At 44.2% G+C, this 22,959-nt stretch overlaps 1 protein-coding gene across 1 annotated transcript in view; it reads left to right on the forward strand.

Moving 5' to 3' along the window:
- Positions 1-22,959, forward strand: part of nup210 (nucleoporin 210) — a 57,323-nt gene that overhangs the window by 3,139 nt on the left and 31,225 nt on the right. Inside the window, exons 6-17 of the mRNA XM_056273575.1 lie at positions 2,741-2,873; positions 3,178-3,336; positions 4,754-4,822; positions 4,938-5,044; positions 6,580-6,720; positions 6,849-6,986; positions 16,682-16,837; positions 17,473-17,683; positions 18,812-18,957; positions 19,446-19,664; positions 21,860-22,033; positions 22,594-22,786. Of these exons, the coding sequence (XP_056129550.1) occupies positions 2,741-2,873; positions 3,178-3,336; positions 4,754-4,822; positions 4,938-5,044; positions 6,580-6,720; positions 6,849-6,986; positions 16,682-16,837; positions 17,473-17,683; positions 18,812-18,957; positions 19,446-19,664; positions 21,860-22,033; positions 22,594-22,786 (1,846 nt within the window). The remainder of the gene's footprint in view (positions 1-2,740; positions 2,874-3,177; positions 3,337-4,753; positions 4,823-4,937; positions 5,045-6,579; positions 6,721-6,848; positions 6,987-16,681; positions 16,838-17,472; positions 17,684-18,811; positions 18,958-19,445; positions 19,665-21,859; positions 22,034-22,593; positions 22,787-22,959) is intronic.

The raw sequence follows: 22,959 nt of genomic DNA on the forward strand, positions 1-22,959 counted from the left end.
GGTCTAATTGTCTAGGCATGTCTGCTTTGTGCGGTGGTGACCGGCCTTTAATGGTTTCACTTCCATCAAATGAAAAGATGAGCTGCCTTAGCAGATATGGAAGTGCTCATAGGCGGCCCTGGGGCATCAGGTATGGGGAAGCTAAATTTCCTAGGATTTTCATGAAATAAAACTGGCTAAACCCAACAGCTACACCGGCACTTACAAATAATAAAGTCCCCATCTTATTAGAATATGACTCATTGAACCTTATTCAGCTGTGAGCATTTGACTCAAAATTACAATTAAATTTCCCATCAGGCCTATATGTTATTATCGCTGGTGTCGTCAAACTGAGAGGGCACAGAAGAATAATTCCATTCATTCTTCACTCAGATTAACATTCATTTATCCTGAGGTCAGTTTGCCTTTACCAGTTAGAGGTGTTTGTTTTGTTATTGTTTAAGAGGATCATCTTAGAATAAAAAAGGTGTTTGTGTACGCCTATAAGATGTGGCTGGTAGACAGAGGCTCTCAAACCAATACTTGGTATAGCATTTTTTTATTTTACCAACACATTATAAACATAATTCTTTCCAGTCCTCACCTATGATCATGAGCTTTGGGTAGTGACCTAAAAGGTGAGATCGCTGATACAAGCGGCTGAAATGAGTTTCCTCCATAGGGTGTCTGGGCTTAGCCTTAGCGATAGGGTGAGGAGCTCGGATATCCGGAGGGAGCTCGGCGTAGAGCCGCTGCTCCATCGTGTCAAAAGGAGCCAGTTGAGGTGGTTCGGGCATCTGATCAGGATGCCTCCTGGGCGCCTTCCTTTGGAGGTTTTTCCGGGCACGTCCGACTGGGAGGAGACCCTGGGGGAGATCCAGAACTCGCTGGAGGGACTACATGTCCAATCTGGCCTGGGAACGCCTTGGGATCCCCCAGGAGGAGCTGGAGGGCATTGCTGGGGAGGGGGACGTCTGGAGTGCCCTACTTGGCTTGCTGCCACCGCGACCCGACCCCGGAGAAGCGGCTGATGATGAGATGAGATTATAAACATAATTCATAGCGAGTTGAAAATGATCATAGCTTTTTCCACCTCATGGTCTAGGATATTACAAGTATCTGTCAGTACAGTATGAGCTATGTGAGTGTAAGCACACATTATTGTATGCAAGGATTGTCTACGTTGGTTGGTACTGAAATAGAACAAGTGGAATCGAGAGCAGTGCAGTCAGAGTGCAGATCTCCGCCATGTGTATCTTCCCTTCTCCGGTGTTCGAACTTGGTGACAAACCAGCCCTTTTAGCCTACTGGGAGAAGGGAAGATACGGAGGACTGCCTGCATATCTCCCCTTCTCCGGTGCTCGGACTCGGGCGAAAAAAGACCAGCTGAGGAGTTAGCACACAGTTACAGTATCAAACAGGTTTTTCAAAAGTTTTGAATCACTGCAACCATGAGAGGTTCTTGATCATACAGTCATAACTGCACAAAAATGGTTAGGCTGACAGGCCCAGTAGTATGTGAGATTAGCAGCGGATAATACGTGCACACACGGACAGAAAAGCCAGTGTTTTTCTTGCCATTATAAGACTTGTGTAGTGCCCAAGTCAATCAAATAGGAAATATGGAAAAAAAGTTAATATGCAGTGCTCAAGCTAAAAAAAAAATCTACCTAATAAAAACGGTTTGCCAGTCAGTCAGTGGGTGCGCAGCCTGCTAGATGGACCCTCGCATGAATGCGACCAACTCTAACATGAAATGACAAAAATCAGGCTATCATAATTTCAAAGCCCTTATTATAAAAGGTGTCAAATGTGATAAATCGTGGTTTTCATGATATAAAATGAATCAGGGTGAATGGCTGCTCTGCTGATTGACTTTCATTCATAAAACAACGGTAAGAAAACAGCTCAGCCATGAGAAATGTTTTATTGTAGCTACTGAGATTTCCAGCTTTGACTATGATTAATCCTACTCTTGAAATTGTATTTTTATAGCGGAGTTTTAACATTGGCGACTATGGCACTTCTGCGTGGTGGCGACTGGCGAGGTGAATGAGGTGGATTATTTTTGGTTACTCCATTTCTCCTGTGCTGACATCAGCAGTGAAGGATTTAATGGCTTGCAAAATACGATCGACATCTCGTTTGCTTTCAAGAGTCGTACCCGAATGTTTTGGTTCTGACACTGTCGCTGCCCGATCCGACTCAACTGTAGATGTGAGTTGCGCCTGCGCACAGTTGACTCGGATCAGGCAGCGACAGAAAGCAGCGTTGGTTGAGCGAGATGGAGAGTAAATGAAGAGAGGGAGCAGTGATGGCAAGAACAAGCGTTTTTCAAAGATTTTGAATCACTGCAACCACGAGAGGTTCATCATCATTCAGTTATAACCGCACAAAAGAATTTAGGCTTATAGGTCCATTAATTTGTGAAATTAGACACATGCACACACACACACACACACACACACACACACACACACAATCCCCTCCAGGCTACTGCCTGGCGGAGATAATAGAAGAAAGTTCAAAAAACAGTATTTATGAATTTTCAAATATTAATAATGTCCCTGCTAATCTTCCCCTAGCCTGTTAATAGCGCTGCCTATGGAAGTGCTACTGTGAATCGCCAGCAGTACCAATTAAGTGTCTTTGATTGAGTCATAAGCTTTTTTGAATACTGGAACTATGGTGCTGTGGTTTGCTGAGGCGGGAACCTGCTGTGTGTTGTGCTGATGTAACCATGGTGTCTATGCCACAGGATGTGGGAGCAGCGGAGGTGAGACTGCTCATTCTAGAGAACATCCTGCTGAGTCCCGCACATGATGTCTACTTGCTGGCTGGCACCTCCATCCAGTACAGGGTCCAGAAGATCAGACAGGGCAAGATCACAGGTTCGAATCAGGGCAGAGTAAACCTGTTTATTTACTTCAGCCATAAATGTTATGGTATTTTAGATGTGCACAGAAAACCGGCTCGCAAAGTTTGGGCATTTCTTACAATTGAAGTGTTGATGATGAAGGAATGTAAGCTTATATCACTGTTATACCTTATCTAGGTTGGTCCAGGAAAATGTACCATCCAAATTCCTGAAATGTGAATGTAAAATTGTGATTAATGGCTGTAGTGTTCAGACACGAGTTATCTTGAGTTAACCTTTGGGTGTGTGTGCGTGTGCTTGTGTGTGTGTGTCCCCAGAACTCTCTATGCCCTGTGATCAGTATGAGCTTCACCTTCAGAATGGTGTGGTTGGACCTGATGGAAACCCTGAGCTTGCAGTAGCCAGCCTGGACCAAAGCACCTCCTCAGTCAAAGCCATTCAACTGGGACACATCAATGTGGTGCTGGACCATAAGAGTATCCTTCTGGCCAGTTGCATTTAAGCAGATCAAATGTGTGTGTGACTCAGGCTCATCTACAATACAGTTATGTCAATATCTGTAGCAATAATTATGGTGATATAATGTGCTGTAATTTGCATTCCCACCCTAAACTGTTGTTATGTGGTGTTTTGTGTTAGCACTAGAACGACCGGGATTTCACTCCTACCTAAAAAAAAATCATGGGCGGTCAAAATAACTAACAGTTTTTAAACTCTATATTCTGTCAAGATAAACACCCAACTGAGATATTAATGCATTGCATATGTTAGTATGTCTGTTAGGAAAGGACTGACACCAAAATTAACATTTTAACAACTATAATAATATTTTTAAACAATTTAAACTTCAGAGAGACATGGTCGAACTTGAATAGCAAAATTGAAAAAGTGAAAATTTTACCTGGAAAAACAAAACAGAAAACACATATCGCTAATCTAACAAATGTAACAAGGCCTATAAAACGTGACATGTAAAAAATAACTATTGAAACAGTCCCAAACAATGACCGGAACTTAAAAACTACTAGAACGACCACCGCCCACGGATTTTAAACTCTATATTCTCTATATTATGTTAGTATGTCTGTTAAGAAATGACTGACACCAAATTTAAAATTTTAACAACTTAAATACTATTTTTCAGACAATTTAAAATCGCCACTGTCCAACGCCTGTAAATACTGCAACGCCTCGGTGGTAGTCGTGGTGCGTCTGAAATGGATGCTGACGCCAGACATGTTGGCAATAATCAAAAATCAAGTTCAGAATATTGCACTGGAGGACGCTAGTGTGTTTCTAGGACAGAGCAATGAACGTCACAAAGGAAATGATGCGACCAACACACGTCATAAATAGTGATGTGACGTGCACGATTATACGCAAATTACAAGCGGACATTTTCACTGCTCATGGTCGTTTTAGGTAGATCTTATAACTTTTTTTTATGCAATTGTTCTAAAACTAATTTTAATGCAAATATATGCAATTTTAGGAGCGTTCAGGGGAGCGGCATGTCTATCTTTTTCTTTTTTTTTTCTTTTCACAGTTATTAAACTTTTAAAATCCAAAACCGTCAAAACAACAGCCTTGGTCGTTCTTGTGTTAATGGGCTGCGGTGTAGAGGATGTTGATTATACCCATACCCTCTGCTCCTCCGCAGTGCTTGTTTTTATCTGTGAGCAGAATCAGTCGGCGTTGTAATATAACTTGGCGGGCTGTAGTTGACCTGTCTGACTTTAGCAGTCTGATTAAAACTCCAACCAGGGGATGCAGTGTGCACTTGGTAAACATGAGGCGTGAACTGTGAGTTTAGAGGAGGTGCTTTTCTCTCAAATGCCCCATCATGGGCTGTCAATGTGCCCAATTCAATTTCCCTCAACGGCAAATGCTCAGGCCTTCGCATGCAAGGAGTGTCTCGTCTGCCCAACAGCACGCTCTACGTGGTTGAACCAGGCTACCTCGGTCCGTGTCTTTACTGATAACTCTGTCTACATGAAACACTGAATAATATTCTACAACCTTCTTTACTTTGGGCTTGAGTTAACTATTTTCTCTATATTCTAACCCTCCCTTTTAGGTTTTAAGATTAATCCGGGAGACAGCTGGGTTCTTGAAACGCGCAGAATGTATGAAATCTTCATTGAAGTGTTTGACAAATCTGGCAGCAGAATTTATCTGTCTGATGTGAGTACATCTCCGTAACATCGCTGGCTCGATGTGCATACATTTCAAGTGCTATTTTAAGGTTATTTTCATCCATTAAGGTGTCATATTTCTGTATGTACTCTGTGTGTATACCAGTGAGTGTGACATCAGGTTCAAATAAGTCACCATCATATATTTCTAATATTTGATAACATCTTGGTGATACCCTGCATTTCTTTTTTTTACCAGTGTGCCATCAAGTCATTGAAATCTTATTTCCCATGCTTTCTTATTGGTAAAAGACAGCTAAAAAAGACTATAGTGAGCTAACAAGTTACATTTACAGAGTTGGTAATAGATTAATTTATTATAGACAACTGTTTCCTGCCTTTATTTTGCATTTTTAGGAGTAAGCGTTAAGTATGAGTACCTCGCATTGAGAGTTTATGCAGTATGACATGTTGGTGGCCACATTTGAATAATGTGTCTACATTCCAGCCATTGGAACAGAACTTTCCTTTCCCCTAAATTATGGAAAACTTCGGTATCTTCCGTTGAAAGTTTAATCAGTGGCAGACTGAAACACATCTGCAAGACATTAGAGATGAGAGATTTCGAGCACTTTGAGACTTTCCTCAATGTCTACAGTCAATTTTTCATCTTAACAGCCATTATTACCAAGTAATTGGTGTGTTTCTACTGTGTGAAAACAACCGGACTCTAATGAAAATATTAGCACTGCAACTTCTGAAAAATTTATTGAATAATAAAACAAAAAAGATGACATATCTCTGCAATTTTTTTTCTTTCCAAAAATCAAAAGGGGAAATCCGCACGGTTGAATTGATTTATTTATTTTCCCATGTTTTAAATAGAGAATATACAGCTTGTCAAACTGACTAGAAATGACAACTTTTCATATGTGTATTGCTGTATATTTTCCATATAAAACAGGTAAAACAAGACATTTTTTCAAAAGTGGACTTTCCTTTATTTTAATTTTTGAATTGCCTTCTTTGAAATCGTTGCAGCAGAGAACTCTATTTTTATGCACATTTCTTTTGCCGGCACAGTCACTCTCAGTTTCCCCCTCTTATTATGTTTGCTGTCTGCCTGAATAGTGATTAAAAAAAAAAAACCTGTTCAAACCATCGCCAGTTTGAATCCCTGTGTTACCTCCAGCTTGGTTGGGCGTCCCTACAGACACAATTGGCTGTGTCTGCAGGTGAGAAGCCAGATGTGGGTATGTGTCCAGGTCACTGCACTAGCGCCTCCTCTGGTCGGTCGGGGCACCTGTTCAGGGGGGAGGGGGAACTGGGGGGAATAGCGTAATCTTCCCACGCACTACGTCCCCCTGGCAAAACTCCTCACTGTCAGGTGAAAAGAAGCGGCTGGCGACTCCACATGTATCGGAGGAAGCATGTGATAGTCTGCAGCCCTCCCCGGATCAGCAGACACACATGGAAAAATAGGGTAATTGGCCAAGTGCAATTTGGAAGTAAAAGGGGGAAAAAACCTTGTTCAAACCTGTTTATCAGAACAACAACCCCCCCCTTTTTTTTTCTGTTGTGCAGAACATACGCATAGCCACAGTTCTGCCTTCTGAGTATTTTGAAATCCTTGAGTCTTCTCTGAATGGATCATACCACCGCGTCAGAGCACTGAAAGACGGCCAGACCCTCATCGATGCTACACTCAAATCTGTTGTGGATCAAGTGAGTGTGATTTGTAACGTTGGACTAATTGGCTCTATTGCAGTGAAGAGTATCTTTACTGTGCCCATTATCCCACTTCAGTAAATTGGGCTTGACGGTGTGTTAATAAGGCCTCTGATTTCTTTCAGAATGGAAAAATCCATGAACTTGTCAACCTGGTTCACAATGAGCAGGATGTGGAAATCTGTAACCCCATCGTGCTTAGTCCCAGTATTCTTACATTTCCATGGCAGACCAAGGTTGGAGCTTACCAGTACACAATAAAGGTAATTAACATCAATAATAACAATTAAATCTGCAAACAGCGATGAATGGGCCCTCGCACCTCACGCGTGTTGGGGGGGCAGGTAAGGTTAGACCAGTAGAGGCTGGTTGACACTGCTCTGAATACAATTTCATGTATATCAATTATGGCATGTAGGAGGCAACTATCACTTCCTATGTCCACTATGTGGTGCAAGAAAACACGCATTAGATTATGTTGCTGCATATCAAATGTACAGCACACTCTTTGAATTTCATTTAAATCAAAGGATGTTTGTAACCTAAGGCTTGACTTCCTGTTTTCAATAGGTGGTGCTACACAAGTGTGTCCTCAATGCAGCAATACATTAGGTGGAGGTCGCCTGACATGCATTTGCATTTTCATGAATATCGGACGTTGCGCGAAGGAGTTAAATATCCCTTCCTATGTCCACTATGTGGCGCTACAGAACACCGGCTAATCATACATCAGTTGCTGTATATCGTGTGTAGACTACACCATGTAAATTTCATGTAACTCGGATGATGTTTGTCACATAAGGCTGACTATCTGTTGTCAGTAGGTGACGCTATGACTCTGTATGGGCGCATAGATGTCTCTTATCCAGTGTTTGAAATTTGGAACAGAATGGGCAATGTAAAGTCAAGTTACAACAGCTTCCTCTTTCATGGTGAAACAGTTTAACATTGTGAAGGTCTTGGATGTCCCTGACCAAGTTTGAGATGGATCTGGTTAACCTGCTAAGCAGAGCTCGTAAAAGTACAGCGCCTGTAACTTCCTGTTGCCTGTAGGTGGTGCTATAACTATGACCTAATATTGACATGTAGATGTGTTCAGGCCTGGACTCTTATCAAGCATGAGACATTTTGGGCAGATCGGGAAATGTACATTCAAGTTAAAACAACTTCCTGTTTCATGGCAAAACATGCAAATTGACCAGCATGCCATGTCAAAGCCGTTCCACAAAAACTCAAGAGCTTCACAATTTGGCATCTGAAAGGCCTTTTAGATGTCACATACCAAATTTAAAGTCACCCTGGTGAATTCTCAGGGAGAAGTTTATTAAAGTACAACGCCTGGAAATGGCAAAAATTGCACATTCAATTAAAAATGGCTGACTTCCTGTTTGACTTCGGGTATGGCTCCAAGAGGTTTTTTTGTTAATCTGGAGATGTTACATCTGCCTGCCAAATTGTGTACATCTACGACTGGGATTTCACTCCTACCTACAACGACCATGGGCGGTCAAAATGACTGCCGGTTTTTATACTCTATTTTCTGTCAAGATAAATACCCAACTGATATATTAATGCATTGCATATGTTAGTATGTCAGTTAGGAAACGACTGACACCAAAATTAACATTTTAACAACTTTAATACTATTTTTAAACAGTTTAAACTTCAGAGAGACTTGGTCGAACTTGAAGAGCAAAATTGAAGAAGTGAAAATATTACCTGAAAAACAAAATGGAAAACACATGTTGCTAATCTAACAACTGTAACAAGGCCTATAAAACGCGAAATGTAAAGAAAGAACTGAAAATAAATATTGAAACGGTCCCAAACAATGACCGGAACTTAAAAACTACTAGAACGACCATGGGCGGTCATTTTGACTGCCATGGTTTTTAAGTGTCGTCATTCTGTAGTTTTGTGCAGACATCTGTGCAGTACGTTAGAGTAGTAGAGGAATATTTTACAGGTAATATCCATCAGTATTTTCTGGGGTCGATTTGAGGGGGAATATTATCGCCGCTGTTAAATAAGTTGATAAAAATCAACTCTCCAAAACCTCCATCCAGACATTTTATCCCTCTTGGTTTTACGCCGCCATGTGATGTATCTTAATTAAGAAAAATCAGGACGTATGAAGAAATGTATTATCAATTCTTAAAGTTAGAACGAGAAGGATTTGTTGGTTGCGGTTTGTAAACACAACATTCAAAGTTTACCCCCCCCCCCCCGGGCTCAACGACACCAGACACATGTGCCCCCTGACCGCAGTTGCCAGAACACATCCCAGTGTACAGGCCAACTCCACGTTGCTCTTCATTCCCATCCTCTCCTTCAGTGCTCGCCAGCGGGTGAAAGCCAACCCCAGAGTCAATCTCATTTTGGAATGAGCCTTGTCCGCCTGGCGTTTCGCCTTGCTATATTTGCGTCTTTTCGACGCTGTTTCCATCGTTGCTGTAGCTTCCTCTCGGATAGGTACTTACGATCTCTGTCTGGCACCTGGTGGCTATGTTTTTAGATTCCCACTGCCCAAAGGTTAACGCCCAGAAACGTCTCACACGCAGCAAATAAGAAAATACAGGCAGAGGACGGGGTCTCTGCAGAGACAGACGTCGCCACACACATCTAGTGGGTCTAAGTGATGATTGAGAGGGATTATTTTTGTATTGAGTTAAAACATTTGATTTTTAGGAAAATCCTACTCGTTTGACCTTTTAATATAAATAATATGTTATAAACAAAAAGAAGAGTCACTCACTAAACCAATAAGACCAGACACATGTTTTGCCCTGAGCACTCAAATAATCTTTAAATACAATTGGTGTAAGAAAGTCTCTCATAGTTGAGAATATGTAGGCCTTTGGCTACAGTTTAGATGATGGAGATGTTTTTTTTTTTTTTGTGAAGCCTCTCCGTCCACCAACAGATCCCACCCATCTCCCTCGACATTTTTTTTTTTACAAATCGATCACTGACATTCTTTGTCATATCACAAAAAAGAGGTGTTTTTTTTTATGTAACCCCTTCTTCACTGGCGGGCAACGCCAAGCACATTTGAACAAGACAACATCCTAATGCTACCAGTTACTAAAGTGTTACAAGCAAATCCAATGGTGCAACAGGATCCTGAGTTCTCAGCGGTGGAATGTTGAGCTGGCCGAACCTCCTGTGCACTAGTAGGCTAGTGCCACTAATGACAATAATAGTGACAAATGATAATAGAAATATTTAACCAGGATATTTATCAGTGTAGTAGTGCGGTGCTGCCAATGAGAAAATACTACACTTACCTAAGGCTAGTGAATGGTGTATCGTCCCAGAATTTAAACAAACCTATGGTTAAGGCAGATCGTGTAACCCTGCTGTGTACTGAAATACCGTACACGCTTATTACCAGCACTCCAAAAGTAAATGAGCTGCCAATACACCGAAATATAATTAATAATAATAGGATTTATTGGATAATAATGAGAGAGAGAGAGAGAGAGAGAGAAAAAAGAGAGTACCACACGATCAACTAAACATTAATTAAAATTTCACAGGGTGTGACAACCGTTCACAATACACAGAAAGAAAGTATCAAAAGAATACAAAATACCCAGCGCTTTCTGTTGGGGCAGTTGGTGCACATTAAACCAGTTCTCTAAGCGCAGGGCAAGGCAGACACCCTACGATGTCCAGGTGACGAGACAAAAGTGCGTGGGTGTGTGTGTATAAGGGCTCTGTCCAGGTTACTCACGACCCAACACTCCCACGACCGGTAGGCTGTGTGTAGCTCAGAGGATGGTCGGCGCTGTGTTTGCCGTCGGCTCCGCAGCAGGGCCTCCGATGGTCGGCGCTGTGCTTGCCGTCGGCTCTCCGGCAGGGCCTCCGATGGTCGGCATCGTGCTTGCCTTTGGCTCTCCGGCAGGGCCTCCGATGGTCGGCGTTGTGCTTGCTGTCGGCTCCCCGGCAGGGCCTTCGTCCGCAAGATGGCCACAGGTCGCAACGTTCCAAAAACCCCGGCGAAGACAATGGTCCTCCGGTGGGAAACGATGCAATCCGACCCGAAACAAACCCCACTAGCAAGCACCCGACCGTGGGCCAATCGCAACCCTCGGGTCCTCAAATGCGGCCAGCAGAGAGAGAGATAAAAAAAATGTGACCTCTCTCCTTAGAGTCCAGCTCAATCCCCCCTTTTCGCGAGGAGATCGACCGTTGCGACCCCGCAATTTCGCGGGCAGAACACTCCACATCATATCATTGGCCGATAACAAAAATTCAAATAACAAATACACTCACTGGCCACTTTATTAGGTACACCTTGCTAGTACCGGGTTGGACCCCCTTTTGCCTTCAGAACTGCCTTAATCCTTCGTGGCCTAGATTCAACAAGGTACTGGAAACATTCCTCAGAGAGTTTGGTCCATATTGACATGATAGCATCACGCAGTTGCTGCAGATTTGTCGGCTGCACATCCTTGATGCGAATCTCCCGGTCCACCACATCCCAAAGGTGCTCTATTGGATTGAGATCTGGTGACTGTGGAGGCCATTTGAGTACAGTGAACTCATTGTCATGTTCAAGAAACCAGTCTGAGATGATTCGAGCTTTATGACATGGTGTGTTATCCTGCTGGAAGTAGCCATCAGAAGATGGGAACACTGTGGTCATAAAGGGATGGACATGGTCAGTAACAATACTCAGGTAGGCTGTGGCGTTGACACGATGCTCAATTGGTACTAAGGGGCCCAAAGTGTGCCAAGAAAATATCCCCCACACCATTACACCACCACCACCAGCCTGAACCGTTGATAGGATGGATCCATGCTTTCATGTTGTTGACGCCAAACTCTGACCCTACCATCCGAATGTTGCAGCAGAAATCGAGACTCATCAGACCAGGCAACGTTTTTCCAATCTTCTATTGTCCAATTTTGGTGAGCCTGTGCGAATTGTAGCCTCAGTTTCCTGTTCGTAGCTGACAGGAGTGGCACCTGGTGTAGTCTTCTGCTGCTGTAGCCCATCTGCCTCAAGGTTCGACGTGTTGTGCGTTCAGAGATGCTCTTCTGCATACCTCAGTTGTAATGAGTGGTTATTTGAGTTACTGTTGCCTTTCTATCAGCTCGAACCAGTCTGGCCATTCTCCTCTGACCTCTGGCATCAACATGGCATTTTCGCCCACAGAACTGCCGCTCACTGGATATTTTCTCTTTTTCGGACCATTCTCTGTAAACCCTAGAGATGGTTGTGCGTGAAAATCCCAGTAGATCAGCCGTTTCTGAAATACTCAGACCAGCCCGTCTGGCACCAACAACCATGCCACGTTCAAAGTCACTTAAATCACCTTTCTTCCCCATTCTGATGCTCGGTTTGAACTGCAGCAGATCGTCTTGACCATGTCTACATGCCTAAATGCATTGAGTTGCTGCCATGTGATTGGATGATTAGAAATTTGCGTTAACAAGCAGTTGGACAGGTGTGCCTAATAAATTGGCCGGTGAGTGTACATCCCATTGGTCCACATGTTTGGAAACCACACCCACACAGGAAATGTTTAAGACACAAAGCATGCTGGTAAATGAAGTAAAGATTTTTTTTTTAGATTTTAACGGTCCTTACACTCTCCCCCCACCAAATAAACAGCATGCCCCCATGCTGAGTCACACAGGCATTAAGAGAAGAGAGAACCCAATAAACAAAAAACAAAAAAAACTCACCCACCAAATAAATAACATGTCCTGCCCATACCAGGTCACATACTTACTAAGGTGAAGAAGGAAGAAAGGAAAACAACATAAAGAAATTGCCAAACAACAAACATAGTCTAGCGCTCAGAAACTAGCTATGGGTGCAATGGCAGGAGTGCATGGCATAAGCACAGGTGTGGGTGTGCATGTGTTGCAACAGGAGTGTGGGCTACACCACCAGGCATGAGGCCGCACTGGCGCCATGTGTGATGCGACTACATGGTTTGCACCCTGGACTCCTAACTCTCCATACACTAACCTATCAGGAGGTTTCCTTGTCCGTTGAGACCTTCGTACTGCAGGTAAGGACTCTGAAGAAACTACATCAGAAGCATTTGGAAGGGGAGCATCAGAACTACAGTGCTGGTTAACAGGTTCTTCAACCTCCACTATACCGTGTGAGCCGACAGTAGGTTCTATCTCTTCGGGAACACTAACCCTCTCGCTAGGTGAATGCACTGGACTAAAACCTCTACACTCAATGGAGACACAAGGCGCTGTGGAGTCTACCTCCATCACAGGCTGCACATCCGGGATGTTTACACACAGAGGAGCGTTTTGCACTGCATCCTCAGCATAACGGCCACACTCAGACTCGGAATCGCTATTTGAGAAAATGAACCGTTCCTGAGTCACAGCAGTCGAAACTTCAGGTCCAACGACCCTACGCTTATCCTTAGCTCTTCTACGCCTGACAGCTTTAGGGCTGGGAGCAGGAGTGGTGTCAGCCACAGAACCCAATCTTACCTCCTGTCCCCTACAAGAAGCAAACAACTTTCTCACTACCTGAGTGTTTGTGCCAACCAAAATAGCTATCCCCTGTTTGGTCTGAGGGTCAGGACACAAAAGAGCTAGGGTGTCTACCACCTGAGGCACTCCAGTAACAGCCCCAGTAAACTCAAGCCTGAGAGACAAGTAGCCATCATATGGGTATTTGTGAGAGCTCAAACCCCATATTTCAAGATTTTCCACTGGCTGCAGTGGCAAATGTTTCAAATACGCCTCATAAAAGCTGCGATACAAGATAGTGACCTGGGAACCACTATCAAGAAGAGCTTTGGCATAAATCCCCTCTATCAGCACAGGCATCTCAGTAGAGGACCCCACTAAGCCAGCCGGCAGGGGTGACTGGCTTACTTTAATTTGAGGTAATCATTGGGTGGAACGGATTTTGTGTGATGGAGCTCGACGCTGTTCCATCACTGAGCTCTGCTGATGTTTCCCTGTGGCAGTGACCTTTTTGATCAGCTTCCGATTCACCAGTCTGAGGTTCTCAGAACGCGCACACTCTCGCTTGGTGTGACCATCCTCCCCACACTTATAGCAAAAGATGCCGGGCAAAGCAGATGAAGCAGCAGACGTGGGAAAGGTCAAGGAATCAACCCTCGGCGAAACCAGTGCAGTCTGCGGGACTGGCATTTCAGGAGTCAGGGTAGCAGCACTCAAAACCCTACTCACTAAAACTGTCAGCTCCTTGACTTCATTCCTTAAACTATCCACCTCAGATGCCACCGGATTCACAGCCACCTGGGGAACAGCAACAGCAGCAGTCACACGTGCACGAGGAACCGCAGCGTCAGTAACAGAAAGCTTAGTGTCTTCTCTCACACTTACCCAATGCTCCTCTTCTCGGATTTCCAGCATCAGCTGAGAGAAAGTAGGTGGATCTTGCAAAGTATGCATCATTCACACACATAAAGCCACCAAGTCAGTGGTAAGGGCACCCTTAAAGAGCTGCTCCATGCGTGCATGATTCAAGTCAGCAGGACCAATCCCTCCTCTCACAAGAACACGGTGGAGGAGTTTATCCAAGCGATAGAGGTAAGCAGACAGTCTCTCGCCATCTTCCTGGAATGTATGGCAAAACGATGCCATAAGATCTGGCCCACTCTCAGTGGACCCATACACAGTGTCAAGAGCAGTTAAATACTCAGTAGCCGTGGAAGAGGGATTACTGACCTTCAAGAACCTCACGATGTCCGCAGCAGGCCCACGCAAGCTTTCAACGATGCATTGCCTCTTGGCAGCATCTGCACACTGCCATTCAGTGATCATCTGAGTAGCCTGTTCCATCCAGGAATCATATTCCTCCTCACCAGGGGGAACAGGTCGCAAACCTGAAAACAACCTCAGCTTCCTATAACTAGGTGCATCAGATGGGGCCTGATTACAGCGGTCCACCAGCTTGCTTATGGCATTGACTAAATCCGTGCTGACATCAGGTGTAGGATGCTGGGTGCCCATGACAACAGCCTTAACATCACCCATTGACTTACCCTCCTGCTGTAACAATGCCAACAGCTTGGCCTCAAATGCATCCCCTTCAGGGACAGGGTTAGCATACGGCAAACTACTCAGAGCATGAACAGACCAGGGACCCGCTTCACCTACAATTCCCATCTCAGGGGGTAAAGAAACGGGTTCTAAAGCAGCAGAAGTCTCCACTAGAATGAACATGTGCCTACCAGTCTTGTCCCTACGGCAACCACGTATCCGAGTGCGACCCAAAACTTTGACTGTATCAAGTACACGGCTCACGATATCATTTCCGACATTCAGTGGCACTTTGCTAAGCAAAATAGCACGAGACACATCCAAATTTTCCTCACGGCTCCACTCGACAGCCTGACTGAGCTCCCTGCTAACTGTATTAAATCACAACAACAAACAACAATAAACAGTAAACTACCTACTAAAGTTAGTAAAACAGGAATGATCCCGGCGGTGCCTCCAAAATGTAACCCCTTCTTCACTGGCGGGCAACGCCAAGCACATTTGAACAAGACAACATCCTAATGCTACCAGTTACTAAAGTGTTACAAGCAAATCCAATGGCGCAACAGGATCCTGAGTTCTCAGCGGTGGAATGTTGAGCTGGCCGAACCTCCTGTGCACTAGTAGGCTAGTGCCACTAATGACAATAATAGTGACAAATGATAATAGAAATATTTAACCAGGATATTTATCAGTGTAGTAGCGCGGTGCCTCCACTGAGAAAATACTACACTTACCTAAGGCTAGTGAATGGTGTATCTTCCCAGAATTTAAACAAACCTATGGTTAAGGCAGATCGTGTAACCCTGCTGTGTACTGAAATACTGTACACGCTTATTACCAGCACTCCAGAAGTAAATGAGCTGCCAATACACCCGAAATATAATTAATAATAATAGGATTTATTGGATAATAATGAAAGAGAGAGAGAGGGAGAGAGAGTGTGAGAGAGAGAGAGAGAGAAAAAAAACAGAGAGTACCACACGAGGGTGGTACTGTTGATCAACTAAACATTAATTAAAATTTCACAGGGTGTGACAACCGTTCACAATACACAGAAAGAAAGTATCAAAAGAATACAAAATACCCAGCGCGTTCTGTTGGGGCAGTTGGTGCACATTAAACCAGTTCTCTAGGCAGACACCCTACGATGCCCAGGCGACGAGACAAAAGTGCGTGGGTGTGTGTGTGTATAAGGGCTCTGTCCAGGTTACTCACGACCCAACACTCCCACGACCGGTAGGCTGTGTGTAGCTCAGAGGATGGTCGGCGCTGTGTTTGCCGTCGGCTCCCCGGCAGGGCCTCCGATGGTCGGCGCTGTGCTTGCCGTCGGCTCTCCGGCAGGGCCTCCAATGGTCGGCGTTGTGCTTGCCTTTGGCTCTCCGGCAGGGCCTCCGATGGTCGGCGTTGTGCTTGCCGTCGGCTCCCCGGCAGGGCCTTCGTCCGCAAGATGGCCACAGGTCGCAACGTTCCGAAAACCCCGGCAAAGACAATGGTCCTCCGGTGGGAAACGATGCAATCCGACCCGAAACAAACCCCACCAGCAAGCACCCGACCGTGGGCCAATTGCGACCCTCGGGTCCTCAAATGCGGCCAGCAGAGAGAGCGATAAAAAAATGTGACCTCTCTCCTTGGAGTCCGGCTCAATCCCCCCTTTTCGCGAGGAGATCGACCGTTGCGACCCCGCGATTTCGCGGGCAGAACGCTCCACATCATATCATTGGCCGATAACAAAAATTCAAATAACAAATGCATTCCATTGGTCCACATGTTTGGAAACCACACCCGCACAGGAAATGTTTAAGACACAAAGCATGCTGGTAAATGAAGTAAAGATTTTATTTTATTTTTTTAGATTTTAACGGTCCTTACATTTAGTATTGCATAGTTTGAATATTAGCTCAAGAATGAGAGGTTCCTTAGCTGGGGTTTGTGTATTCTGTGATGTTTTCATCAGGCAACAGGAGGCAGTGGCAATTTTAGCTGGTCCTCCTCCAACACAGCCGTTGCCATGGTGACAGTGAAAGGAGTGATGACAACTGTCACTGACATTGGCGTCAGCACAGTGCACGCTCATGACGTACGCAATCCGCTGCACTACGGCCAGATGAAGGTAAGTTTAATCTTAAAATGTCCCAGGGTGCTCCTGTAATATAACTGTCTGGTGGTAACTACCGGTATCCAACTCAGAATCTTAAAAGTGGACCGAAGTTGAAACTCTAATATTGTTGACTGCCACTTATTACTTTAATCATCATGTAATTTGTACCGTGTGTGTGTGTGTGTGTGTGTGTGTGTGTGTGTGTGTGTGTGTGTGTGTATAAAAGGTATTCAGTTTTTCTTATAATCTCTTTATTGAAGAGTTCCTCAGCTGAACTTTTGTCTATGTTCATTTACATACAACCAATTAAATCAAATCCATTTCCTCCAAACTTGTCACTCAAAGGTTAGCTCATGAATATTAATGACTAGACCGCTTCCTCACAGTTCTTGAGACGTTTGAGAAAAATTAAGGATAAAGAGGAAAAACACAATATTGGTCATTTACAAATGGAAAAAAAACGTACTGAATGTTTTACTCTGCCATCTTCAAGGTTTTTAGGCATGAAAATTTAAATATTAATACGGATTTCTATCCGACTGCAAACTTTTCTACCTTCTGACCCCAATTTTACTATTTCTTATCCTCCAATCCATTTTATATTCCACCCTTCCCTAACGCCTCCCTGACCCCTTACACTTTTGTAGGTGTATGTTGTGGAGCCTGTGGCTATGGATTTCTCTCCTTGCCCAGTGGAGGCCAGAGTGGGTACGGTGCTGGAGCTGCCCCTCAGGATCTTTGGTCTTTTGGGCGAGGGAGGCAAGGAGGAGGAGGGGGAGAGGGTCATGTTGAGCGACTGCTTCCACTTTGACCTGCAAGTCGAGGAGGAGAACCACGGTATCTTCCAGCTGCTGGATGGTAAGCCTACCTCATCTAACTGGCTCAGATACTGATCCCTCTTATCTTTAAATACAAAAAAACAAACAAAACAGAGGCCCTATATATAATCTAGTGAGTCAAGTAAATTCTTTATGAGACAGTACAAGCCTGTTTCATGCCATAAGCAATCATCAGCTGTCAATAAAGCTACACAAGAAAGAACATACCATTTACTACAACTGCCGTGTGATTGACTCATGCCCCCTCGAAAGAAAATGCCAGACGAAGGGAGTTATCTGCCAAGCTACGGTGACGAGAAGTGACAACGGCAAAATGGAGACATAGGTCAGTCTAACAGAGGGAACATTCAAAAACAGGTTTAATGCACACGTGCAGCTTTAGAAACAACCGTTTAAATAATGTAACATCTTTAAGCTGTTATATTTGGTCATTGGCGGACAGAAACATTAATTATTTAACCACCTGGAAAATCCTCTCAAAGAACAGGGCGTATTCAACCAGTAGTAAAATGTGCAATCTATGTCTAACTGAAAAATATTTTATCATTTGCAAACCAGAAATGTCCACATTGAATAACAGGAATGAATTGGCCAGCAATTGCAGACATCGATATAAGCACCTGTTTTGTAGTTATAAATAAATCATGCCAATAGACAAATACCAAACAACCCCCCCCCCCCCCCCCCCCCAACTGGGCTGTTAGCGATCACATGTTTTTTAATTTTTGAATGTAGGCACCTTTCCCTTCCCCATTGGACATTGTGCATGTGATGTGCATGACGAGGCAGTACATGGTATGTTCTTTCCTGTGTAGCTTTATTGACGGCTGATGATTGCTTATGGCATGAAACAAGCTTGTACTGTCTCATAAAGAATTTCCTTGACTCTCTGGATTATATATATATATATATATATATATATATATATATATCAGGCAAATCTGCAAATCTTCATTCTGCCTTATAGATAAGGTCACTGGGCTGGGATGGATATGGCCTCTCTGTTGTTGATGCCATTCCAGATGGGGAAACAAATGTCACCCTGAGTAACCTAAAGTGACCAGCTTCATTTTTATCAAGATAGAACGTTATCATATTTCAGCCGCCCCACCTACTCCTCTCTCTCGAATTTCATTCCTCTCTCCAGGGAGGCTGGCTCCAGGCCAGGACCACTGCAGTGGGGTGAGGGCCAAGGCCCTGGTTCCTGGGTACACAGACCTTACAGTTAGCTACACCCATGGAAACGTTCACCTCAGTGCCAAGATCACCATTGCTGCCTACCTTCCTCTCAGAGTGAGTCCACGCCACAGTCTGCCTCCCTGTTAACTTTTGAGACACACTGCCTTTATTTTCATGTGTTATAGCCAACCGCGTGTAGTCTATTGTGCTTTGCCCTTTTTGTTTTTTTGTTTTTAAACTCCTCAGAGCAGCAATCAGCCTTTCTCTTTCAGGGATGTGCACGCAGGCTTGCACACTTATCAATTTATGCACATGTAAAAACACATGCATATGTGCACAGACACACTCATATACTGTAAATGTGATCATCAGCTATTTGTTGGAGTAATGTTTTGGGGGGAATGGCTTTGTTCTGGGAATGGAAGCTGTTCCCTTAAATATTACAGGCTTTTTTAAATTATGTTCTTCTCTTGCACCAGCAGCTATATACTGAACCAGTTTCATTTTTCTGGCATTGTTTATTTCTGATTAACATTGTCCCAGTATGTGCTGTTTTAAATCCACTCCTATTGAAAATTTAACATTTGAATGTGGTTTTGCAGGCGATCGACCCCGTCTCTTCTGCCTTGGTGACTCTGGGCTCATCTAAAGAGATGCTTTTTGAAGGAGGTCCAAAGCCGTGGGTTTTGGAACCGTCCAAGTTCTTCAGAAACTTGAAGGCCGAGGATGAGGACAGTGTTAATCTGGCACTTAGTGGCCCTTCATCTCACAGCTATAACCAACATTGGGTCAGAGCCACCTGCAGGGCCCTGGGTGAGCAGGTAAGATCAAGACATGAAACACTTTAAGTGGATAGTTTGTGCTTTGTGACACAAGTTGGCCTGACTTGCTCGCTGGTAGGAATGTTGATGCATGGTCATCAGCCTAGTCAGCGAGTCCCATGTCCAGAGATCTGTCTGCTTGTCGCCTGGCAGGGAAAAATGAACGGCATGAAAATGGAGTCTGCTAACAGAAACATTTCACGCCACATCACAACACCCAAAAACATTTTGACAATCCAGTGAAGAACGTAAATGTTCTAAATAAAGTAAGTAAAATAGTGTTAGCATTCTTAAAAAAAAGAGGTCCAGGGCATCTGGGTAGTGTAGCGGTCTATTCCGTTGCCTACCAACACAGAGATAGCCGGTTCGAATCCCCGTGTTACCTCCGGCTTGGTCGGGCGTCCCTACAGACACAATTGGCCGTGTCTGCGGGATGGAAACCGGTTGTGGGTATGTGTCCTGGTCGCTTCACTAGTGCTGCCTCTGGTAGGTCGGGGCACCTGTTCGGGGGGGAATAGCATGATCCTCCTACACGCTACGTCCCCCTGGCAAAACTCCTCACTGTCAGGGGAAAAGAAGCGGCTGGCAACTCCACGTTTATCGGAGGAGGCATGTGGTAGTCTGCAGCCGTCCCTGGATCAGCAGAGGGGGTGGAGCAGCGACTGGGACTCTCGGAAGAGTGGGGTAATTGGCAGGATACAATTGGGGAGAAAAAGGAGAAAAAAAATGGTCCAAAATATAGTGTCATTGTGTGGGGAGAAAGGGCATCAGTAACTCATGACAGATGTTGTCTTCTTGTGACAATTAAAACCTTTTTATGGTGTGTTTTGTTGCTTAGAATGTTTTTGTTACCTGACCTGGTTCTTTGCTGTTTATTTTTTCTCTGAGATAAGCTGTTAGTTCGCTGTTGCAAGAACCACCAAACCAGGCTAATGCCTATACGTTGATATACCTACTTGCGAGTAACTCATACCACGTTGTGTTAATAAACCTGAACCTTCGCTTTAACTCTGGTCTTCGAAGCCTTCAGGCTTTCATCCCAAGGTGAAAAAAAAACAAACAAAAAAAACTTCTTTCATACTCTGGATAACCAGTACTTCAGCTCAGCGTTTGAATCTCAGCTCATCTGCTCTCACTGCAAAATCGGCAAAATGTTCTGGCTAGATGGTACTTGGTGAATAGCAATTTTAAATGTTTCACAAAAATTCATGAAATATTTTGGCCACTGCTACTGTCGAGTTATTTACACACTGTGTGGTTTTCTTATCCTTGATTATGATGGTTGTTAAAAAAAAAAAAACAACAAAAAACAGTTCTACCGGGGGCATCCGGGTGGCGTGGCGGTCTAGTCCGTTACCTACCAATGCGGGGATTGCTGGTTCAAATCCCCATGTTGCCTCCAACTTGGTCGGGTGTCCCTGTGGACATAATTGGCCATGTCTGTGGGTGGGAGGCCGGATGTGGGTGTGTGTCCTGGTCGCTGCACTAATGCCTCCTCTGGTCGGTCGGGGCGCCTGTTCGGGGGGGAGGGGGAACTGGGGGGAATAGCTTGATCCTCCCACATGCTATGTCCCCCTGGTGAAACTCCTCACTGTCAGGTGAAAAGAAGTGGCTGTTGACTCCACATGTATCGAATGAGGCATGTGGTAGTCTGCAGCCCTCCCTGGATAGGCAGAGGGGGTGGAGTGGCAACCGGGACGGCTCGGAAGAGTGGGTTGGTTGGCCGAGTACAGTTGGGGGGGGGGGGGAAAGAAAAGGGGGGGGGCAGTTCTAGCGCTGGGTATAGAAGTGCAAATTTTTCCCAGTTATGTCATAAGCAAGAGACACAGTGCCCATTGTTCAGCCCAAGAAAACCAACTGAAGCTGAAAGCCTTCATGTACAAATGGGCTGAGACCTCCTTGTGTGCACTGGCTTTTCTCATGCTGAATAACATTATCGTGACATGGAGACTGATTTTAAAAGCAATTTTCTACCAGAGCAGTACACAATACAAGAATTATATGTTCCAGATATCAAATGGCAAGCGCCAAACCTTTGAGGCTGCAAAGTGTTCACAAAATCAAGATATTATCATCTCTCGAAACTCCACTAATCATCTTATGGTTGTTATCATACCGTCTCATTCCTTTGTTACCTGTTCCGCTTGTCTGTTTGTTGACATGTTTAATTGGTCGATTACAATCTCATCCTTCAGGTTTTGGAGGTGAATGTTGGAAACAACCCCAGCTTGACCAATCCCTACCCTGCTCTGGAGCTGGCAGTGGTCAAGTTTGTGTGCTCCCCCCTGTCCCGGCTCACCTTGGCCCCGGTGTACACCAGCCCGCAGCTTGATCTGACTTGCCCGCTGCTGCAACATAGCAAACAAGTAGTATGTGGTCTCTGCATACCTTTTTTCCTATACTGCACCATTGGTTCTATATCGTGTGCATAGATTTCATCTTTGCTTTTCATTTGTAAATCACTATATGTATTCAATTCAATTCAATTCAATTTTATTGTCATTAAAAACAATGTGCAGGCACATGTTAAAAATGAAATGAGGGCTGTGGCTTCACCAATCAGTGCAAGACAGACACAGACAAACACAGCAAACACAATATAAGATATACACACGAAGACCAAAGCTAAAAATAAGTTAAAAGAGAGCTGTATGTTTATATATATGAATATACAGCACTTTTTTTCCCAAAATGAGAGCGCCACTGTTTGAATAGTTTATACTGGTATTAGAAAATGACAGCACAAAGTTACAACTATTGAAAGTACTTTTGAAAGGTAGCTTTTGACAACAAAATGTGTTACATTCTTATAAACTGGATCCTATTTTTTATAGCGTATTTAAAGACTGACTTCATGTAACACAAGGTAAAAGTTATTCAACAATTTCAAAGCAATCTTTAATTTCAATAATAAAATGTGCTTCTACAGGTGCCTGTCTCAAATTACCGTAACCCCGTTTTGGACTTGGCTGCTTTCGACAGCCAAGGAAGGAAGTTTGACAACTTCAGCTCGCTGAGTATAAAGTGGGAGTCGACCAAAGTGTCGCTGGCCAGTATTGAACCCACCATGCCCATGGAGCTGGAGCCACATCTGGACAGCAACAAACAGAAGAAACTTCACGGTAAAGCCTCTGATGTCGCAAAAAAAAAAGTTTCCTGTTGGGTTTATGGGTGTTTTTATGCAGGGGTTGCGTTAGCTGAGAATTTTCCGTCATTTACCGAATTTTAAATCGTTGACTGATAATTCCAGGTACCGTCCATCATTTTGATGGAATCGACCCAGACTGGATGATTT

This window comes from Lampris incognitus, chromosome 2 (genome assembly GCF_029633865.1).
Source record: "Lampris incognitus isolate fLamInc1 chromosome 2, fLamInc1.hap2, whole genome shotgun sequence".
Taxonomy (NCBI): domain Eukaryota; kingdom Metazoa; phylum Chordata; class Actinopteri; order Lampriformes; family Lampridae; genus Lampris; species Lampris incognitus.